General features: G+C 39.3%; 2 protein-coding genes across 6 annotated transcripts; both read right to left on the reverse strand.

The window, feature by feature from the left end:
• Positions 1 to 9,590: 9,590 nt before the first annotated feature.
• LOC146717605 (uncharacterized) lies at positions 9,591 to 13,411 on the reverse strand. Of its 5 annotated transcripts, none has more exons than XM_085478440.1 (5): positions 13,315 to 13,411; positions 12,276 to 12,366; positions 11,809 to 12,189; positions 10,054 to 10,158; positions 9,591 to 9,931 (listed from the first exon to the last, which is right to left on the reverse strand). In XM_085478440.1, the coding sequence occupies exons 2-5, from the start codon at positions 12,328 to 12,330 to the stop codon at positions 9,909 to 9,911; spliced, it is 564 nt and encodes a 187-aa protein (XP_085334566.1). In that variant the 5' UTR covers positions 12,331 to 12,366; positions 13,315 to 13,411; the 3' UTR covers positions 9,591 to 9,908. The 5 variants fall into 5 exon arrangements, with proteins under 5 accessions (XP_085334566.1, XP_085334557.1, XP_085334578.1 ...); XM_085478431.1 differs by having other exon boundaries at positions 12,276 to 12,416; XM_085478452.1 differs by having other exon boundaries at positions 10,054 to 10,155; positions 12,276 to 12,420.
• Positions 13,412 to 14,258: 847 nt separating this feature from the next.
• LOC146717606 (arylsulfatase I-like) lies at positions 14,259 to 16,720 on the reverse strand. Its single transcript, XM_085466128.1, has 2 exons — positions 16,407 to 16,720; positions 14,259 to 15,744 (listed from the first exon to the last, which is right to left on the reverse strand). Exons 1-2 carry the CDS (start codon positions 16,718 to 16,720, stop codon positions 14,346 to 14,348), a joined length of 1,713 nt encoding a protein of 570 aa, XP_085322254.1. The 3' UTR covers positions 14,259 to 14,345.
• Between the last annotated feature and the right edge of the window lie 6,131 nt (positions 16,721 to 22,851).

Here is a 22,851-nt window from a genome sequence, read left to right on the forward strand (position 1 = left end):
CACAACAGAAATATGAAAAACGACAACAGAAATAGGGGGGGAACAGAAATAGGGAAAAACAACAACAACAGAAATAGGGAAAAACAACAACAGAAATAGGAAAAAACAAAGCAGAAAAAGGAAAAAACAGATTTCCAAAAGCACAAGGGAAGTGTTTCTGGGGAGACAATAACCCGATAGACCAGTGTGTTTTGACACTTCACTCGCATACCTACAACTGAGAGAGTGGAGACTTTCAGAAAATCAATACAGCAAGACAGATCCTTAGAAAACAGAACCAGCTTCACCCCTGATCAGACCTGCACACTGTTAGGCCTCTGCCTCTTCACCACATATTCTAAATACAATGAAGGTTAATACAGATACAAACATGAATGTGCCATGGGCTCTCCAGTGTCACCCACCGTAGCCAAACCTTACATAGAAGAAATGGAAAGTAAGAGCTTTTGAATCTTTCGTAGGGACAACACCTTGCCACTGGTAAAGATAAGTGGATGACACCTGGGTCAAAGAAGTAGAAACCTTTAACCTTAACTTACCTTCACATCAGCTCAGTGGATAGAAAAGTCCACCAGGGAAGACACAAAGAATAATAGTTTGTCATTTCTGGAGTGTGGTATGTGCATTGAAGAGGATGGAAATGCAATCAGGACCTGCTGTTATGTAATGCTCTCTTCTCCCCTTCTTTAACTCTACAAGCCTGACCGGAGGACAAGAGGTGGTTGCCATGGCAATGGGAGTGTTGCTAGGCAATGAGAAATACATGCCTAACTCTTTTCCTACAGAGATAATCTGACCATCCTCTTCTCTTGTAGGTGCAGGATTTTTCTTTGTTGACAAAAAGACCTGAATAGCATTGCTATGTAAAATAAATATCTACTGTGACGCATAAGCACTGCTTAATGGAATTCCTACTGGAAATCAAAGTTTTCTCTAGGCTGGATCTTCCTACCACCTGGAATCTAAGTTACTGTAAGAACAAATAAGCAGACAAGATATTCAGCATTTGACAGTGCTCAAATCTACAGTATAATACTCTGTGGGTATTATACTGTAAATTTGGGTCTTTAGGTTCTCAGTCATCAGGGTCAATGTAATCTAGGGAGACTGGAAAGAAAAGAGACTGAACTTGTTTAAGTTTCATCTTCAGTTCAAAAACATTCACAGTATTTGCAATTAAACACAAACAAAATTCTATGACTTGGTGAATTTATGTCGTGTTATATGACAGAAATGCAGACCAGTGAAGAAGAGAGAAAATGAGGGAGAGGGAAACAATCTTTACTGTCATTGCACAGTCATACTTAGTACAATAGTACAACAAAATTGTCAGTACTAAGCAGAACAAAACGCAACATGGTAAACTTCAGAGTGGAAGAAAAATATATCAACAAAATATATTTTTTGACAAAAGGTATGAATAATAAATGAAAGAATGAAAGGTCATTGCAAATATATTGTATAGATTACCAAAATAACGTGAAATGTATCTATCAATGTCATTATTTCCCATCAGCAAAGAAATTACTTTGAATAAACAACTGTAAAGTCCACTCACCTGATGTTTTTCCATCTGAATTAAAGGTTTTTCATTCCTGCTCAGGTCACTGAGCCTAAATGTTCCATTTCCTGGAAAAATTAGACATCTCTGTTCTTTGATATTACATCTAGTATTTTTAATGAATTCTTTAACAATTGGTATCGATGTATTTCTGAGGTGCTGTCCATCAGCTGGATTTTCACAGTTCCTCCCAAAGCTCCATAACACTGAGCTCCATCCTGTCTGCCATCACATTAAGTTTACGCAGTGCAGCCCCACGCACAGGGCGATCCACGATAACTCGCTAACAGAGATTTGCCATGTTAATGTGGTTATGGTATTAAAGTCATTTTAACGAGATTAATGCTGACAGCACTCGTATTTACAGATGACTATATATGCAAATATATAATATAATTAATAATTACTAAAAAAATAAGAGTTTCTTTTATGAAGCTTGGTAACACACTACTATATATACAGATACATATTGTATAGCAGTGAGACCAGTTTTCCCGTGTTCCACTCGTATACGTTAGTTTGAAGAGGAAAGAGAAAAACTTCCACAGGACTCCGATGTGAAAAGATATAACAAAAATTTATTCCACAGCTTGCAAATCTTCTTACAGGAGTAATCAGGTTTAACTTATCCTCAACAAAAAACAAATTTCTTCCAGTCAGAGATGTTGCATATAATTAAATTTTTGCGTGATGCATAAAGTTAAAAGATTAAAACTAATAAAACAAGTTTTAAAAAGAGACTTTTCCATTTGATTGATTATGCAGAAAAAGTAGAATTGGGCTGAAAGATCTATTGCTTTATTACCTATTCAGGTTGTAAATCGTGTTTTTAAAAAGTAACTAAGTAACTAAGTAATTCATTACTTTTGAAAATAAGTAATCAGTGAAGTAACATTACATAACAAACAAATTACTAATCAGTAATTAGTTACTGATTACTTTTTTCAAGTAACTTTGCCAACACTGCTTGTGAGTACATCATCCTTTTTGTTTGTAATGTTCATGTTCTGAGGCTAACTTTAATTTCTCACGCCATCTTCCTCTTCTTTGCTTTTTTAGGGTTAGACGTCACCCAACACTGGCCATTATGACATAAAGAAACATGATGCTGGATTAATAGAATTTGACTGTGTGTGTTATACTGGCTTTTAGTTAACATTCAGTGGAAAAGGGCTGACAGTATGTTCAATATTTGGCCGTGCTCAAAACTAGAATATCCTAATATTATTTATGACATGATAGAGTACTAGAGTTTCTCATTTAATGTTTTTTCTTTATTTTCGTGACTATTTGCATTGTAGATTCTCACTGAAGGCATCAAAACTATCAATGAACACATATGGAATTATGTACTAACAATTACTGCTTTGCATACTCTTGGCATTAGAAATAGTTATGATTCGGTCATCATCATGTCAGTTTGTTGTAATGAGATAACTGTGAAAACTTGGCTTGGTTATGTAACACTTCTTCTCCTCCTTCATCTACCGGGTTCATGAACCTAACATCAGCATACATTACTTCCTGGTCTTCTCTGCAGAGAAGCAAGATAACATCATAACATATTTTCCATTGCAGACAGGAAAGCACACAGACTGGAGTAGACTAGACTAGACTTCCCAGACTTGGATGGATTTTTTACCTTTGCACAGAGCTATTTTGTTTTTCATTGTTATGTTAAAGCTAGCAAGTTAGCTAACAAATTTAGCTGAAATATGATGAAAAGATCAAGAAACCTTTAGCAAGAAAATATTTTTGTATATGTATAAAAAGTACCATACAAACCTGTGTTGTATTAACTCCTTGACAATTGCTTGTAATGTTTTCCATAAAGAGAATAATAATAACAATGATAATATTCTGTCATTAGTTTGGGATCTGGGTGCATCACATGTTAACTATGTGTCAGCTCTCTTGTTCTGACTCATTTGTATGTGACATTTCAAAGACTGAAATGTACTGCCATTATTTTGAGACTCGTCACAGTTTTAAGCCATGTATCAGTTTAAAAACTGTTCAGGAGGTTTTGTTTGTGAAACTGATGATTTGATGCTTTGTCATTCAGAGCTTCAAAGTGGGAAAGGAAGTAGATTCATATCTTCTTAATTGCAGAAGTGGACATACAGGGTGATGAAGTACATTCAGACAGTGCTGCTGTTTCACACTTTTCTGAAGCTAAGCTAAATTTCTCATATGAGCCTCCTCTCATTTGATTTCCTCTGGTTCAGTTACTTCACCCAACACTGCTGCTGTTTTTGCTACAGGTAGTTGTTAGCCTCTGTTAAGTGCTGTTAGCCGGTGTTAGAGAAACTTTCCTTGAAGTCGATCTAACATTGACACCAGTGGCGGAGCATGGGAGTGGCTTACTGGGCTTAAGCCTGGGTTGTTTGTTCAGAAGCCCGGGGTCTTTTGGAGTGTAATTTTTTCATAGTTAGATGCCTGGCTGACAACTGTATAAAGCAAAAAACTACACATAGTGCGCACTGTGGGAATTTATGACTGTGCGTAAATCCCCCCTAATATTGGTATGATCCGAGCTCAGACACTAAGCGAGGGGGCGGGGGAGCTGCTGCCTGTTGGAGAAACGGAGCCAGGCAGACAGAGGAGAACTGAAGTTTGACCAGGTACCAAAGCAAATCATTCGTACTGTACAAATAATGTAAATATGACGGTGAATCACGAAAAATTGATATCAAAATGATCACTTGACCCATATTACGTTACTCGCTCTTCAAGTGAATCAACAAATGGCAAAATAAAAAGCAGAGCCAATTACTCTTTCAGTCATTTATACCCCCCCCAAAAAAAAAAAAATCCCACACAATCATACTACCCATTAGGGCTAAGCCCCAGGTGTTTCAAATGTCTGCCTCTGATTGACACTTAGCAAATAGACTTTCATACGATGTGAGAAATCAGGTGGCAAAATGTTGGCTTATAACCAGAGGTTATTGTTTAGCTGACTTAATGTCAGCTATCTTGAGTTTGGAGGATGGCACATCTAATGATAAGTCAGTCATGTTTTCACTTCTTTAGTGAAAGGGACCCATTCTCAGATGATAAAACATAAAGGTATGATCCTTCATATGTTATGTTTGAAGGTGCAGACACTAATTAAAATTTGCCTGCACATGCATAAAGGTGATTAGGCAATATCCATCTCAGCCACTGGATTCAAGGTGGCAGGGCAACTTCTCAGCCTTCACAAATCAGCCTGCTCCTATTTAAGTAGTTTTAATGGGCAAATTCTGAGTTCACAAAGATACTTTGGTTTGTTGTTGTGTTTGCTCCTGCAAGCATTATTGTATTCAAATATGTGCATGTCCTTTTTAGACACAATTTCATTTATGTACAAGCAACAGTAATACCTCCGTAAACCAGTAGAGGGAAACTTTACATCTCTTCATACTGATGATGAATCTTGTTCACGTCTCAGCTTTCATTAACAAAACAGTGCGTGATCAAAACGCCAGAGCATGTGACAACGCATACAAGGAGAATTACCTGAAAGGTTTTTGATTTAAAAAAAAAAAGGAAATATATAAATTCAAGCTCTTGCATTTAAAACCAAGGAGCTGGTGGTAGACTTCAGCACACACAAACATCCTCCACTGCAACCATTAAACAGTCAAGTTATGGATATTGAGGCTGTGGACAGCTACCTTGGTGTTTACCTGAACAATAAACTGGACTGGACTCATAACTCAGACGCCCTCTACAGGAAAGGGCAGAGCAGGCTGTACCTGCTGCGGAGACTCAGGTCTTTTGGAGTGAAGGGCCCACTCCTGCAGACCTTCTATGACTCTGTGGTGGCCTTGGCCATCTTTTTTGGTGTGGTCTGCTGGGGCAGAAGCATCTCTGCTGAGGACAGGAAGAGACTGAACAGCTGATCCGGAGGGTCAGCTCTGTTCTTGGATGCCCTCTGGACCCAGAGGAGGTGGTGAATGACAGGAGAATGGTGGCTAAGCTGTCATCACTGTTGAACAGCATCTGCAACCCTATGCAGGAGTCTCTGACAGCACTAAGCAGCTCCTTCAGTGGCAGGCTGCGGCACCCACGGTGTGGGACGGAGAGATTTCGAAGGTCTTTCCTCCCCTCTGCTGTCAGGCTCTCACAAAACTTCGCAACTGACCAAACACACACATCCACAAATGTGCAACACTAAGTGCAGTACTCTTTTTCTGACAACGTTGTTATTTTCTACTCAGTTGTATATAGTATTTGTATTCTATTTTATTCTATTGTATACAGTATAATGTTTTATTTTATTCTATTCTATTGTGTACATTTGTGTACGGTATCTTTTTCTTATTCTTATCCTATTCCAGTGTTTTTCAAATTTTTGCTATCTAACTTTGCACTGTCCACTTTGTGCTGTAACAAAACAAATAATAAAGGTCATCTTATCTTATCTTAATTTAATTAAAGGCTTTAAATCATTACTGTTTGTATTCATGGCAGCAGCAAACACAAAACTAGTGTAAAAATAAGGACCAGTTTTAACTTGATAGTTAAAAAAGTGAAGTGGCCTTCACCTACTTCCCTTAGTTTTGTTCAGATGGTTTTGTTTTTTGTATTTTTAGAGTTTCCAATAAGATGCTTCTAAAATATTGGCATGAATAAAATATTTATATTCATCACATTTTATTTTTTTGACCTACAGAAGTGTGTGAAAAGCACTTCTAAATTCTTTAATATTTGCTGGAAAAACTGGAAATAAAGGCAGCATAAAAAGCAAAATAGAGATTGCAACATTCTAACATCAGTGCATACATTTAAGTTGTATAACCACCTTAAATCTTCAACCCAGCCTGAAGTCATATTTCTGCACAGGGTTGTTGTTGTTGTTTGGAGTCTTTAACACTCCCTGAGTCCAGGAGAAGCTGAGCAGAGGCTCCTCTCCACGCCTCAGCCTAACCACCTGTTTCTCATCAGCCTCATTTACAACCTGCATTTAAGGTCCCACTTGAGCTTGAGCAAATCTGCCAGATTGTCTGCTTCCTTAGTAGAAGCAGACATACACATTACATGCACATTACAAACACACTGTTAAAGTGTAGGTGTAAAAAAAAATTAGAAATGTAGTAACAATGTAGTAAAATAATTATAAAATGACATCTAGCTCAGTTCAACTTTTAGAAAACAAAGGAATAAATGATACATTTTTATCTAATATGTAAGTTTACCAAAAACTGTACAAAAAAGATCTGTGAATAAAACTGAGGAATTTTTAACTCTTGTTTTTTAACAAGATGATGACAGTACAACTAGCAAAATTATCAACAATTGCTAAGTAAACCAGAAATCATGTCTTCTTTATGCAATATCAAATGCAATAGTCACGTATCTGATTGTGATAAAGCTGAGTGGTCATTGCTGTTGTAGCTTAAGTAGTAGTAGCAGCTTAAGAAAATTGATCTTTGTCATCATTTAGTGTGTTAACACAGTCAGCAACAGCTTCCAACAGCATCCTGTTAGCGATCAACTTCTGAGGAGGATGTGTAAAAACTTTGACCAAGAGTAGCATTATTATGTGCATCACACTTCTTTCTCTGAAACTGAAAAAAGCAGTTGTCTCTTTGCTTCGTCTTTGAATTAACAAGAACTGGACATTGGACAGTATTGGACCCAGGATTTAGAATTCTTAGTTTGTATTCTTCAGGTTAGGATTTTCTTTATATTTTCTTATCATAGTCGAGGTCTCTAGTCTTACTTATTGTTTATTTGAAATCTAATTAGGAAAATGGAGATACACAACAGTAAATAAGAACTGTAATCCAGGATGTGATAAAAGTGGTGATAAAGTTCTAAAGAAGTGAGCTTTGATAAAAAGTTGAATCTCCAAGTCGAATTTTTGAGACAAATTAAATATTTTACCGAGGTTCTTTTGGGGGGTCTAAGCTGATGGTTAATGGCATTAAAAACCAGGATTTCAGCTTTAAGGGTGACATCATTATGTGAAAGCCAAGTTTCAGCCTCAGGGCCTTATAGAAGAGGACCAGTTTGTCAGATATGGAACCGATTTAGAGCAGCGCTCGGATGCCAAAGCATTGCTCAAGACATAAATTATTATTTTAAGGTCCACTATATCAAATGTATCAATTCATACAAGCAGAGCTGAAAAGTACAGGCTCTTTGCTGTGACACAATTTAAACAGCAGCTGGTGGAAAATGTGTTGTGGTTAAGTTTAAAAAAACGTTGACCTTTTCCTGCTCGGTTTTTGGTTTTGTTGTTCTACTTTTTGGTAGGTGGAGGGTTATACAAGTACAATTTTAAACGCAACGCCTTTAAAAACCAATAGAGGGAAACCTCACACCTACCCATATGTATACCGAATCAGTCATAATCGTATTACGTAATAAGGTATTACTGAATTTTTATTGTTAGTTGTGCACTGTATTTGAAATGTTCACTGACATTTGTTATCCACTGGCACCAGTTCCAGTTGAGCCACAGAAAGCTTTCACTTGACGTCATAATTAATTCAAATTCAGCTGCAAGTAATAATTATAGTGAGTTTGTTGTCATGATCCTGAGTCGTTGGCCCAGCGATTTGAGTTTATTCTAGTTTCATGAGTCTTTCCTTGCATAAGGAAGACGATTTAAGTTTGTTTTGTACAGTTTAGTTCCTTTATTGAGTTTATTTGTATTTCTAGTTTCTTTTTTTTTAGGTTCCTTTTGTACCTTTGACTCGTTCCTGTGTCTCCTCTGAGAGTTAGTCGTGCCCTTTGTATTTATCTGTTTCCTTAGTCTTGTCTGTGTCTCCTCCCTCTGCTCCCTGTTTTTAGTCAGTCTGGGTCTCAGTGTGGGTTTCTCGTGTCTTCCTGTTTTGTTTTGATAGTCACGTGTCCTGTGTCCATCACGTTCAGTTGTTTGCTGTCTCGCCAGTTAGATCATGTCCAGCCCTGTTTCCCAGGTGTTTCCCCTCTGCACTTATTCCCTTTGTATAAATTGTCTGCATTTCCTTCTGTTTCTTGTCGTGATTTCTCTTATCCTCCACGTCTGTGTGCGTGCCATCTGCTTAATATATCTCAGTTTAGTTTCCTCATGAGTTCCTTGGTTAGCATATTTGGTAATTCAGCAAAAAAGCTACATTTCAGTTTAGTTTTGCCTGTGAGTCTACATTTGGGTTCTCAACTCTGGCTGCTTCACACAGTTACATGACAGTTGTATTTATATGACATTTTGTTTTTGATAGCATAGAATAGTCATTCTCAAAGCCAAATAACACAACACAAAGCATGACCTCAAAATATATGCAGTGATTATACTTGATACAGTATCTGTTGCATGTTTCAAAGAAGTGCGAAGGACACACCTTAAACCACTCATCACCTTAAACCCATCTGCAGCTTGTTTTTTCCTGTCTACTTTCCTGTTAGCAATCAGTTGTAGATAAGTGAATGGATGAACTCAAAAAGACATCACATGTAATTTTAAAAATATTAGTTGAAATTTGAAAAATTTTCTCTTCATTCTTTTATTTACTTTATTTAAAGGCCACTGTGCTGACATGAAGTGTTGCAGCAATCAAAAAACTGGAATCTCAGCACTTCAGATTTTTGACATATTTTCTGCAGTTCCGTGTTCTGAGATTCCATGTTAAGTTTTGCCATACAAGGAGTGATTTTCATTGTAAACAGTTACTACAGTTTGAAGGAAGTGAAACATGTCAACATACAAACCACAGGCATGCCTGCAGCATCTTCCACAAAATCTCATTTTGATCTGTTATTTCTTTTGATTTTATCCTGCCCCATTTGCCTACAGTCACATACAGTCCTGTCAGTTATAACAGTTTTAGCTTTTAAACTATTAATTTTTTATCACATTTTTATTCAGTGAAAGAAACATATGAGTTAAATGACAAATTTAAAAAAAACTTTAAGAAATCAAAAGGTTTAATATACCTTTTATTATATTTCTAGCTAATGCTATACATAAAGAAAAATTACATTTAAATTTTGATTTTTTTTTTTTATTTTTTTTTTTTTACTTTAGTGTTGCATAATCAGGCTTCAGACAGGCTTTAGAAATGAACATTTTAATCATCTACATACATTTTTTGGATCAATTTCCATTCTATTTTATTTATTTATTGCACCAAATCACAATTACAGTTGCTTCAATGTGCAATATATTGTACAGTAAAGACCATACAAAAACCCTTACAGACAAAACCCCAACAAGTCTTTTTCAGTATGTACAAGTATAAAATGAAAATATCACAGTCACCTCCTGATTTCTTTTTTTGTAGTTTGATATTTTTTTTCCCCAATTTTTAGGAATCTTTAGTTCAGTGTCCAGTATTGATTATTGAAGAGGTGAGCTCAGTCATCTTGTTGCTTAAAGTACAGGAGCACGTGAACCTGTAAAAATATAGAAAAGATACAGCAGAACAAACACTTTTTAACTTCCCCATCCAATTATGTTATTCAGTGAATGATGCAGTTGCTTATTGAGCATTGTTGATCATGAGACAGCATGTTACCTTGCTTACGATGGTTCATTTCTCTACACGCAAAACAGCATGACACTGCTATCAGGAGAAATGCCAGTACACAACAGGCTATGACCAGGTAAAGACACTTGTCTGCTGAGGGAAGATCACAGTGATAACAATTAAGTGTTCAACGTAAATGTCACTGTATTTGCAACATAGAAGATCCCAACATTGTCATGGTCTACGGTGGGTGGCTGGAGTTTCCATTAGGCTCCTGAACTGACCTGGGATCTGCCCCTGGGCAGGGCCAACTCCAGCTCCTGCACACCTGGAGCCTATTGCAGGCTATCAAGCCAGAGGGATTTAAACCACACATCGATGTTCACTCACTGCCAGTTCGTCATCAACCCATGTTGGTAACAGGTCTTGTGTCTCAAGTTCTCGCTGTGATTCATCTTACTAACTAAGACTCTTTTGTGCTACAGTCGCTGTACCCACCCTGGCTCACTCCACCTCCGGACTCGGAATATCTAGTGATCATTTTGGAAATCCCTCTGTGCCTCACCTGCCTGCCCTCCTGCCATCACACTCCATCTGGAGCCCCGGATCTCAGGTCAGCCTTTCCACGCCACTCAGCCTCCCCTGGATCTTCATCATCCCCCTCTCAAACACTCCAGGTCCCTAACTGCAAAGTAAGAATTGCTGCTCTTATACTGGCCACTTCTGAGCTGCCTTCACTACCTGCCTAACTTCTATATCCTCTCCCCTCAGTGTGACTGTTCCCCACTCAGCTCCGTTCCACTTCTCAGGCCTCGTTCCCTCGCCCTAGCCACGTTCCCCTGGGCACGCCACACCAAGGCTCCACGTCTCGTCATTTTCTGTCTTTGCCACGTTTCCCTTTGTTTTGTTCCCCTTGCACTTAACCGTAATAAACTATTAAATCATCTACCGTCTCCGCTCTGGGTTCCTGCACCTGGGTCCTATTCAGTACCGGCCATCCGTCGCCGTGACAAACATGAAACAAGTCAGTTTGTTATGAGGCTGAGGTATCAGATTACAGATATAAAAACATAATGAATCCTAGACATTTTTCTTAGCTACCATTATGCAGTTTGGATCATGGCTGAATACTTCATTAATTGATCTTGATACATGTATCAAGAACCCGAGGTTATGTTTCTTCCAAGATCTTTACTTCTTGACAGTTCCAGATTCACATTTGTTCTTATCTTTTATTCCTTTTCATTTGTTCAGTGAAACACTTAGTTAAGAAAAGTGTTATGTAGTTAAAGTTTATTGCTCTGACTGTGATTATTTGCTAACTCCCACTAAACCACACCAGAGGTATAGTGTTAGACACTGAAGAAAAACCACACTGACAATTTCTGTTAAACCACCTGTTTCCTGTCATAGAACCACACCTACTACAACACATCCATTTCACAGCTTAATGTGCACATATAGTGCAGCTAATAATAATCAGTGACCAAGTGGAAAGTTTTAGTGTGCCATAAAAAGATAAATAAATCGTGAATATGAACAGCTGCCCTTGTGTGGCTGAAATAACTGAAAATACCAACAGATACAAAGATGTTGTATCAACAAATATTCTGTTCATTCTCCTCAAGAAATCGAAAACTTTAAACATGATACATTTTCATGTCTCTGCATTTTCTTTATTTCATCTTCTATAATTAGTTGCACAAGTGATGTGTACTGTGTTTTGCAGTTCTATTCTCACATGCTTACATTTCTGATTAACTTTATAATAATATCAAAACTATAAAATTATGAGTAAGTTACCTTCCAGGTTCCAGAGTCCCTTGCCTTCAACTTTGCCACTGTCTTTAACATCCAGGGTGAAATGAATAGTTTTCTCTTGAATTCCATCTGACTTAAAGACCTCAATGCTGTATCGACCTGAATCATTCCTCCTCAGGTTTGTGATCTTGATTGTCCCGTTCTCGATTATAAACTGTAGTCTATTGTGAAATTCCTTGTCTATCGTTATTTTTTCTTTCATCTGATTAAACGCAATTATATTATTGATGACCTTCAAACACTTCACTTCACGGCCATTAGCATCAGTCATCACTTGGATATACACAGTTCCTTGAAGAAGAGGAGAGCACGGACATGTGTTCGTCCTGAGGTCACAAGTAGTCTCATCAACCGTAACCAGAGCTGGAAAAGATGCATTCAAAAGAACATGAGTTGAAATTATTCACACTACAAATGTATGTTTGGCTTCTTTGTGAGAATGATCTTACCATGAGTTCCCACTGCCAATAGCGCAAGAATAAGAAACTGCTCCATGCTTTTCATTCACCCACGCTGTGGTTTTAATGTTTTAAAATGAATCTAGAAAGTTTTGGACACATCCGTGTATAAATCTGCTGTGAACCTCAGCCCTAACTGACAGGAAACAGTAAATGGGAGACGATATAGGCAGGGTATTTTCACAGGGGCAGGAAATAAAGTGATTCACTTTGCTTGCCAACACAAAGAGAACTGAGACAGGCTGCTGTACTGAACTGATCTTAAGAAATATTTACCACATATGAACAAATATGTTCTCCTCTCTGTTGTAATTGCATGTGAAAACTTGAATCTAAACAACACTGGGAACTGCAGTCACACTTTCAGAACAGTCAGCCACACGTGGTACGTTGGTTACCACAGATAGTGTGAGAAAGAGCAAACCAAAACTAAAGTGACAAATTAAGTCACCAATAGTCCAGAAGCTTCTGTGAGGAGAACTTTATTGTTTAACAGTCTTTACAGGGTGTGCAGGAGAGATGTCTTTTTCTGTTTGTAGGTTTGCATAAGTTTGCTTTCCAAAAAGGAAGAGAAATGAAAGATATAGAACAAATAAAATGCAGACAACCTGGTTAAAAGCACCACGCGAAAAGGATGCAAATCTTTGCCACAATATGAAACTGTGAGGCAATGTTCTCCAGAAAATATTAAAACACAGAATCCTCTTATCCAACAAAGGAGGCTGAATTCAATATGAAAAATCATGATTTTTTGACTCACAAGTATTTGGGTAAAGAAAACAAATTCCAAATGATGCAGATTTATATGTGAATAAGTTTGTAATAGCACAATAAACTTTAAAAAGTAAATATCAAATAGTCACTATGAACATAGTAACATTAAACATTGCAGCTCTGCACAGGTGGAAGCAAGCTTTACAATTCTTCACTTACTCTTAATTAAGGTTAGTAAGCAAGAGGAGTGATGGAGAACAGAATAAGAAGAATAAAAATGATCATTAGAAAAGAAGAATGTACATTGCTTACTTACATTTTAATGGACGCACACAACAGGACAGGCTAAGGCAGTAACACACATATAATCACTCAACTGGAACTGAGAAAACCCATCTGTGTGAAAAAATAAAAGAACCTACATCGGTAGTTCCTGTATTACAGCAGAGATGGAAGCTACCACTCTTATAGGGGTGCAGTAAACCTGTGCGAATAGTACGGGGCTTTTAAACACACTGAAGCTACTTTGACTTTTGTTTTGCATGCTTCCTCCTACCCTGCTCTAAAAATAGAAGAAACAGCTATGTCTGTACATGCATGTCCACCAGCATATATGTGCCCGGCTGGGCATCTCATCAGTTTTTATTCTGGCACAATGAGGCAAACAAGCCTGTTTTTTAAAACATATTGCTATGTTGCTTTGTACTGGTTTTTGCTAAAGTCCTTGCAATCGTTCAAGCTCATCGTGAATAGCTGTGACAAATGAAGAAGGAAGCCCTCTTCTAATATTCAGTGGAACAGGTAGCTGCTATAAAAAGTACAGAACAGCACAAAAAGAATCTGATGTGTACAGAAACAAAGAATATTCTTCCGGTAGAAAATATGTAAATACAATAATCCAGAGGCTAATTTAATGAAGGAAATAATGTCTACAATTAATGTCACATTGCCACAGAGGTAGTCATCATTTACATTAATCAAAGCTAGAAAGCTTCTGATGATTCCACCTTGTCATTCTTGTCAAGTACACAGATTTTGAGTTTGTAAAACAACCCTTACCTGTGCAACAGTAAACACACTAGCACCTGTAAAATGGAATTCGCTCATGTGTTTTTGAAGCTTATAATGTTCACTTTTGCAAAACAAACACTTGTAATTGAGATACAAACAAATTAATAATGAAAACATCACCAATCGGTTATTCTTACAGAAATCGAACATGCACCTGCAGCTACAGCTCGATCTTGCAGAAACCTGGCCCATGAGTGAGAACACATCTTCAGATGTTCTCTCAACTAAAGTAGCACCTCTTCATTAAACCAGTGATTTTCTTTTGGTTGTGTTCTCCTATACTATGTTAGACATGATCCGAGTTTTTAGTTTCCCGAAAAATGACCTGCTTTTGGATAGCTTTAGCTTCTTCTTCCAATCCATGCTTTTTTTCTGGAAAAAACTGCCCCAGTTGTCCTCCTCCTCATCTCCTACCCAAGGGACCCAGGCACCTCCATTCAGATAGGGGTCAGCCCGCGGATCCTCTGATGGGTACCTCACAGGCACTGCAGTGCGATTGTAGTACACCAGTCTGGCAAGCAGCTGCTTCACAACATCCGGTCTCTGCTCAGAAAGGTCATAACGTTCATAGGGGTCCCCGGAGATGTTAAAAAGCCACACTGTTTTTCGAGGACGTGTGTGACGCTCCTGCTTCCACCAGCTACTGGGGAAACCTGGAAGTATTTGTGGTGGAATCCAGTCTCCATAACCAGGGTCTCCTGTCAGAAGTTTCCAATCTCCAGCTCGTATGGAGGCCTGAATGGCTGTATTCCAAATGCCATATCCTTTCTGCAGGGAGCCAGTGTGTGCATGGTTATACAGAGGGTCGATGTTGTGCAGGATTTCCAGCCTAGGTGATTCTTTTCCTTCACTGATGGCCTCCCACACATTATACCCATCAACCCCCTCAGTGAGGGACTCATCACCACCTGCTAATCCCACTAATGTGGGATACCAATCAGTAATGTGCACCAGTGATTTGCTCACCCTCCTCTTTTTCCTTAACAGAGGGCTGTGGACGAATCCCAGACCCCGGATGCCACCTTCCCAGTAGGTTCCTTTACGTCCTCTAAGAGGCCAGTTACTTCCACCAGACAAGGGCTGACCTCCATTGTCTGTAGAGAAAATGATGACACTGTTCTGATAGTATCCATACTTGCGGAGAGCGTATGTTATATTACGAACCGCTTCATCTACAGCTGACACCATAGCAGCATACTTCCTGCGTGCCACATTTTCCAGCCCAAGGTAGGGGTAGATGTACTCATCTGGATATTGTAAGGGTGTGTGAACAGCTTGGAAGGAGAGGAAGATGAACAGCGGTTGGGATTGAGGATCATGGGTTGCCAGGATCTTGCGTACTCTCCTTGTGTACAGATGCGTGGAGTATTTTCCACTCTGACCCCAGGCAACTGACTCCCCCTCATGGAGATCAAAGCCACACAGCCCAGAGCCATCACAGCCATCATAGGTGTAGTAGTTAACACTCCCCGTTAAGGATCCAAAGTATGTGTCAAAGCCACGGCGAGTGGGTAAGCACTCCTTCTTATAGAACCCCAAGTGCCACTTCCCTACCATGTGGGTGGAGTAGCCGAGTTCCTGTAGCCTCTGAGGGAGCGTGACCTGGTCAAAAGGCAGGCAGTTAGGCTGGCGAGGTCGGATGATGGAGTGCTGAAGACCAGTGTGGATTTGGTACCTGCAGAATTTAAGATTAAGAAAATATTTAAAAGGAAAAATATATTGTTTGCATTTAGGGATAAGATTCGTTTTTGAGGTTGCATATCTTTTGGGCGCAATAATAAAGGAGGGAAATCTGATATCAAGACAGCCTTAATCCATATCATCCAATCACATCCAACAGGTTAAACAGAAATGTGAATAAGAGGGGTTGTAAAGAGGTTTAGAAAAATAGAACAGGGAGAAGGAGACTGCCCTGTTTTTCTCAAACAGGTTATGGTGATTGGCATGAAGATACACTCCAGATTTGTGTCTGTTTATATTTGTATGCCAGTCAAAACACAGACAGAAGGCTGTGTAATAGCAAGCACATCTTTTACATCCTTTTTCTTTAATTGGAAATATATAGTCGGAAATCACATGTTTGGACCTGATTGATAGCTTTGAAACATAAAAGCTGTACACTTTCTAGATTTGCCATTATCTCTAGAAGAGTGGTCTTGGTTCCACTGTCCCCATGCATTCAAATACAAGCTCACAAAACAGGAAGCTGCTTTAAAATCCAGTAGTTTAATTCATCAGGCAGCAGTTACATCTATGTTAAACATCAGTATGGTCTAATTCTAGGAATACAAAGCATTTATTTTAAATAAGGAGCAGTCCAGTCACAGGACACTTTACCTGCCAGTGATGAATTGACTTCTGGATGGGGTGCAGATGGGCTGGATGTAATAATTCTCCAGCTTCACGCCATCCGCAGCCAGTTTATCCAGCACCGGTGTCCTGATGTCTGAGCTATGATAGCCAATGTCATTGAACCCCTGGTCATCTGTCATAATGAAAATAATATGAGGGGGTTGAGGGACAGGAAATCTGCCAATAAAAGGTTTTTCTGGATCGTTTTCCACCTGGTTAGGGCTCATCAGATCCCAGGTCAGGTACCCGAGGCTCAGCAGGCTCATCATGGAGAAACCGGTGAGAGCTGTCGTTGCCATGGTTCCTGTGACGCTTTAAATTACTTAAGCTTGCTTGTATTTAGTAAGCTGGCGCTAAATAACTATGCAGTGAGACTCAGGGTTAAAAAAAAACCCCTCATAAGGTGTTGCAAGTAACCCCTTGTACACTTGAATGGCAGTTAAGCAACCTAAAACTAAGAAAAGCTACACCTCCAGCCTCGCTGAATCTCCAAACACTTTCTGCCACCTTTGAAAGCATTCCACTTTTCCAAGTGTTCCTGTTAACCCCGCCCAGTTGCCTTGCTGCCTCACTGAAATAATATCAGCCCCTACTGACCCCACTGCCAAAGAAAATACAGTATTTCTACTACATCCAGGTGTTAATGGAGAGTTTACATCTCACATTAGTGATACTTCTGCTGAATTTGGACATTGTGCTGCATTATTCTAGATATTAATGTAGCTTTGTTGGTCTTTGACTGTAAAAAATAGCTTTAAAAACATACTTAGTACTCAAAATAATTGCATCATAGACTCTCCTCTTCATTTGTGCTCCATCATGATCATCATTTCAATATGCCACCCTATAAACTTCAGAAAACCTTAGAAAGCAAGAGCAATATCTCCCCATCTGACCTGGTTAAAACACAGTTGACAGAGGGTCTACAGAAAAAAAAACACCATGTGTGGGGGAGATTTGAGTCTCAGGGTGGCTGTGGGGCCCTACAGACACAGGTCTCCACTCTACTCTGTACTGCACTCACAAACACTCTTATTTTTCCTGCTGTTTCTGCGCACTGCAGACCCTACGAGAGAGACAGAACAGACTTCTCTGACTGATAACATCTCCAGCTGGGCGTCATGGAAGCACTTTACAAATCATCCAGTGGGTCAACAGAAAGCAGCAGGACTGCACAGCCTCACCCACAGCTCCTGGAGGTATTTCTCCACAGTATCTGCACTGTAGATCACCATCATGATACAGGTTCACTTTGACTGGGAACAGTGGAATAGCTGTAGAGAACAGCTAAAAATCAGACTATAAAAAGTAGAAAATAATTAATCTAACATACATTGGGTATTTGCCTGTCACTGTGAATCACAAGTGTTTTTGAGCTCTGGTGCTGTTGAAGCTAGGATCAGGCTTCATTTCATAGCAGAGCTAAAAGCACAAAGTGATTGACGCTGTTCCCTTCAGGGCCGTCTCCTTGCGAAACACTGCACAGTTTCCACTGAACATTGCACTCCTTCTTGAGGTCCTTCATTGGCAAAAATGGCAACAATGCAATTCTGGGAAACAGGGCGATTTTACAGGGAATCAAATTTGAAAAATAAGGCTGGTGGTTAATATTTCTTTTGCTTTAAATCTTGAATATAATGAATACTTCATGGTCACCAACGTCAAATGTGGCTAGCAGACAAAAATAAACTGATATACTGAAGCGAGGAGTTGGTCAACATAGTGAGATGTAAAACATCACACCTTGCAAGTGTTGATATTGAGGTTTGTGGGCATGGAGGTCGTGGGGTGCAAAAGGAAGAATGACCCCGCCCCCCAAAAGAGTATAAAGCTGAGGTTGATGGGCATGTTTGTCTTGAAGCAGGAAAGGCATCTTTAGAGCGGAGCTTTAGACTTTATGACAGAACAAACAGAGAAAGAGGGAGGAAAAGGGACCTGAAGTTTTATACGATCATGTTTATTCTCGTGCTGTTCTAGAGGGAATACATTACATATCATGATTGTGATATTACTGCTTTTCCTCAAAAGTATGCAAAAAATTAGAGGAAAGAGAGTTTCCTGGTCTTTGGGCAGCCACACTTATGAGATGTGACTCATCTGTTTTCTGCCGCTCAGAGCTGTAACTGCGGCAGCTCGCCAGGCTGACAACAACTCTGCTCACATCCAAGACCACAATGCACACAACACGTATACGAACACTCACGTCTATCACATCCACAAATATTAACAGAGCCACGTCCCCAGAGACCCGACAGACTCTGAAGTCTAAAAAGACTGTGATAGGCCAATACCACAGATATATTCTTGCTCGCCTTCCACATTTGCTCTTTCTTTTGTGGATTGTCATATTGCCAAAATAATTTCACCACGAACGCAAGGCTAAGCCACAAAATGGTTTGATGACAGTATTTACAGAATGAGTAACCTTACAATGCACCAGTAATAGAATATCACGGACCCTGAATAAACATCGTGCTCGGTTTCTGGAGGTTATTTTTAAAGTTATTTGTTTGTTTTAACTTATGTTAGGCTCGTGTTTTTAAAAAATGTAAATAAAAATGGAATTTCTTAATATCCTCGTAAACCGCAGCTGTCTATTTCCAGTAAGCGGTCATTTCAGGCATGTTAAAAAAGGTCACTCTGCTTTAAGAAACCACTCATTCTGAGTTGTTGCTGTGGGAGTTAAATTTCACATTCTCAGACACTTATTTCACTATTTTAGTTATTGATTAACCAATTAAACTTGTTATGTGGTAACAACCTTTAAATCTGCTACATGGGAATTTCTCAGACTGAGATTTAATTGTGTTCACTGGCTGTTCATTACCCTCCTAATTTGCCAATTTCTTCCAGAGGATGTGAGCAAAGTGCTGTGAAGTAGGCTATCATAAATTTAACAACACTTCATTTTCCTACCCCGTAATTAACAGTGGAGCCATAAAACAGAATCCAGTTTCTTTAAGGATTTCTTAGCTTGAGCTGGAGAAAACCATTCATAAAGTTATAAATAGCAATGGTAGCTTTTGCTGGTACAGGTAGTTTTCAGCTCCTGTCTTGCTTCTGTGGTTTTTGCCTCTCTGTCACGTAAAGAGTAAATCAATAGCAGACCCACCCTAAAAGATTTGGATTTAGTAACACAAAATTATACTTTCACAGCATTTTCTCATCTTTACATCCCTGTCCAAACCGGTTCCAAGCAGGATTTTAAGGCCTTGAGAAATCCGACAATGAGTTTAAAGGGAAGTAGAGACGGCTGTGCCGGTCGGCAGCAGATGTTGGCTTTGGCTAAAGAAAGTGGTGCTGTTACTGAATACGGCTGCTCTGCTTCACTAGGAACACTACCCCCTTTCTAATCAACGCAGCCCTGCCGGTAAACCTCCACATTACCCCCACCTCTCACCCCAATTTTCTAATCTGAGTAAGACTGGATGGAACTGTTCTTTTTCCTCCTGTGTGCCAACTCTGAGGCAAAACTTGTACTTCAGCATGCTCAGCTTGTCATCTCTCCACTTTATACAATAGAAGCCTTGTTTCAGAATTTACTAAAAATGGCTTTTTCATCTTTTATCAATCTTTCAGCTACAGGTCATTTATTTGGGAGCAAAGTAAAGGCCAAAGACGCTTCCTCTCTCAGGTGAGTTTCCTAAACAGTCCTCGACAACAACCAGGACCTACATACAGTTATATTAGCTATTCAAATGCAGAGAGAAGTAACTGAATAAGAGCACTGTAGATAAGAAAGTAGGGAGGTTAGTATGGTTAATTTGCGTAGGTTTTGACTCAGTTTACAAGTTACACAGAAGAAAAGAACTGTATTTACCAAAAAACAGGAACAGCGTTTAGATTCTGCTAACAGCCTTATTATTGCCTCAGTTTCTCTTTGTGAACTTGTGTGGTTGCCTTTTACAGTGTAGTAGTTACCATGTCACAAGATCTGTCCCAGAATCAAGTGTTTAAGACTGATAACTTTAATTTCTAACTCAAATAAAGAGTAAACATTTCTTAGATTTCCTCTGTCTGGTGGGGTTTTAAAGTCCACATATCAGCCTTCAGCAGGTGGAAATCAGAGGAAGGGCTCAAACACATGGCCTTGGCCGTCGCTGAAGGTGTGTTTGATTTGGCTCATGTGGAGCTCCGGCAGCACCTGGTTGGCAAGGCTAGGCATAGCAGTTCATTAGGACCCTCCTGCAAAGCCCCTTGGATATACATCATAAGGGACTCGTTGAAGAATCCCTAAGGAGAGGGTGTTAAAAAAAAGTATAGCTCAGTTATGCTATTTTTTATTCTTTTATATATTTATTAATCACATGTGTGTAAGTGTTTCCACTTAACCAGTTTTACTGTTGTGCCAGTGTGGCAGCGATGACAGGTTGTGGCACCCAGACCTTGCCGTCTATAGCGGGTAATTAAATGGAGAGTGAGCACAGATGTGAGCTGTTAAATGTGTCCAGCGTAATTTATTTCCTGTGAAACAGGCTGCCATTTACAAGTGTAGCCTGTACAAATACTGCAGTCATTTTACAGAAACGTGCCATCAAAGCCGAGGGGAGCGTACTACTTCTTTTTCCTTGTGTTCAAGGATGTCTTTTGGTCCTCCCTCAAGCAGTAACTTTAGCTAAAATCCATTTTCTTACACTCGTCAATACCCAGTTTAATATATTGGAATGTTTGTTTGGAGTAAACATGAGCAAATTAAATATTACATTTTCTTTGCTCACTTTTAAATATTACAAATTAAAATTGTTTTTCTTCCACAAAACTTTGGTGGTCTGTCCCATCAACACTCTAAGAATGGGAGCTGAGTCAGCCTCATAACCTGCGCGTTGTCCAAACCAAATGTGTGTGTGTGTGTGTGTGTGTGTGTGTGTGTGTGTGTGTGTGTGTGTGTGTGTGTGTGTGTGTGTGTGTGTATGAGTGTGAGAGTGTGAGAGTGAGAGAGAAGAGTATGAGGGGTAGCAAGCTTGTGGAAGATGGTGAAATCAAGCTCAGTGAGACCCACTGAGTGCTGACGTTGAGCTTGGACTACACACTGCTTTCCTTTTCTGGTTTTCCCTGATGAATGAGTCTCTTTCAGCTGCCTTGCTCTTACTGACCCCCTGCTTACCCAATACTCTCCTTTAGTTTGACCTAAGATCTCACCGCCAGCTTTCTCAGATCTTTTCACTGGCAGCATGTACCCATGCCCAATCACCATTAATGTCCTCCCACACCAAAGCAAAAAGTTAGACTTATATCCAAATACACCTGATAGAGTTGACTGACCTTTCTGGCAGTTTCTGGGATATTTCTGACTTGTTCACTTGCTTGAATAGCTTGTGGATTGTCTGGCTATGTGGATGGGTAATGGGTTTGTTTTTTTCGAACATGTGATTAAAAAAGAGAACTGAGTCAAGAAACCTAGAGCCACAAGAGCGAGCTAACAGAGACATAAAGGGTAGGTGTATTTTAAGACTTACAGTTATGTTTCCTGAATATGAGCAGGCAGTTTATGTTGGCTCTCACAGTTCATTTCTTGCCTTTTAACATATATGCCGAGGTGGATTTTGGTCTCTACAAATGTCCCGCTTTTACATATTTGTAAGGTTTGAGAACATCTCAACAGAGGGACAGGGTCTGTTACAATAGAGACACACATATACAGTCACTTCATGGGTACATCTGTTCAACTGCTTATAAACACAAATATCTAAATATAAGCCAATCACATGTGATCAACTCAAGATGAAGATGAAGATGCAGAAGTGCATCTCTGAACGCACAGCCGGTTAAACCCTAAAGCAGATGGGCTACAGCAGCAGAAGACCGCAGCAGGTGCAACTCCTGTTAATTATGACCAGGAAATTGAAACGTTGCTTCACATATGCTAACTGAACAATCCCAATTATTTTATTGCAACATTCAGATAGTAGATAGCTGAATTTGGCAAAATTTAGTAACGATGTGTGCATTGTTGCTGTCCCTTCATACCCAAAGTGTACCCATTTCGTGATGGCTACTTCCAGCAGGATAACACACTATGCCGCAAAGCTCAAATAATATGAAAGGGGTTTCTTGAACATCACAGTGAGTTCACTGTAGTGAAATGGCCTCCAGTCACCAGATCTCAATCCAATAAAGCACCCTTATGGGGTGTGGTGGAACAGGAGTGTCACACTGTGGATATCCAACCAAAATAATCTGTAGCAACTGTGGGATGATATCATGTCGATATGGCCCAAATTCTCAGAAAAATGTTTCTAGCATCTTGATAAATCTATGCCTGTTCTGCAGGAAAAAGGAAGTGGTGGGTGAATGTAACAGACAAAAGAGATCAAGCTTATCACACTATGCAGAACGCAAACGATCTTTTACACTGAAGACAAAGACTTATTACACAGCATGTTTTATCTGCTTCTACATGCAACATGCAGACAGTTGCACAGCGGAAGGA

This window comes from Copadichromis virginalis, linkage group LG2, assembly GCF_057382275.1.
Source record: "Copadichromis virginalis isolate Kocher_CV1m ecotype Utaka linkage group LG2, C_Virginalis_male_GT1.1, whole genome shotgun sequence".
Lineage (NCBI taxonomy): Eukaryota > Metazoa > Chordata > Actinopteri > Cichliformes > Cichlidae > Copadichromis > Copadichromis virginalis.

What these genes read in the sequence shown, in the direction of transcription:
- LOC146717606 (XM_085466128.1), bottom strand. Translation starts at nt 16,720, where the DNA reads ATGGCAACGACAGCTCTCACCGGTTTCTCCATGATGAGCCTGCTGAGC. An exon ending in AGTCAATTCATCACTGGCAG is followed by an intron (nt 15,745 to 16,406) that starts GTAAAGTGTCCT and finishes TAAATTCTGCAG; the next exon opens with GTACCAAATCCACACTGGTC.
- LOC146717605 (XM_085478440.1), bottom strand. Translation starts at nt 12,330, where the DNA reads ATGAAAAGCATGGAGCAGTTTCTTATTCTTGCGCTATTGGCAGTGGGA. An exon ending in GGGACTCTGGAACCTGGAAG is followed by an intron (nt 10,159 to 11,808) that starts GTAACTTACTCA and finishes ATCTTCCCTCAG; the next exon opens with CAGACAAGTGTCTTTACCTG. An exon ending in AATGAACCATCGTAAGCAAG is followed by an intron (nt 9,932 to 10,053) that starts GTAACATGCTGT and finishes ATATTTTTACAG; the next exon opens with GTTCACGTGCTCCTGTACTT.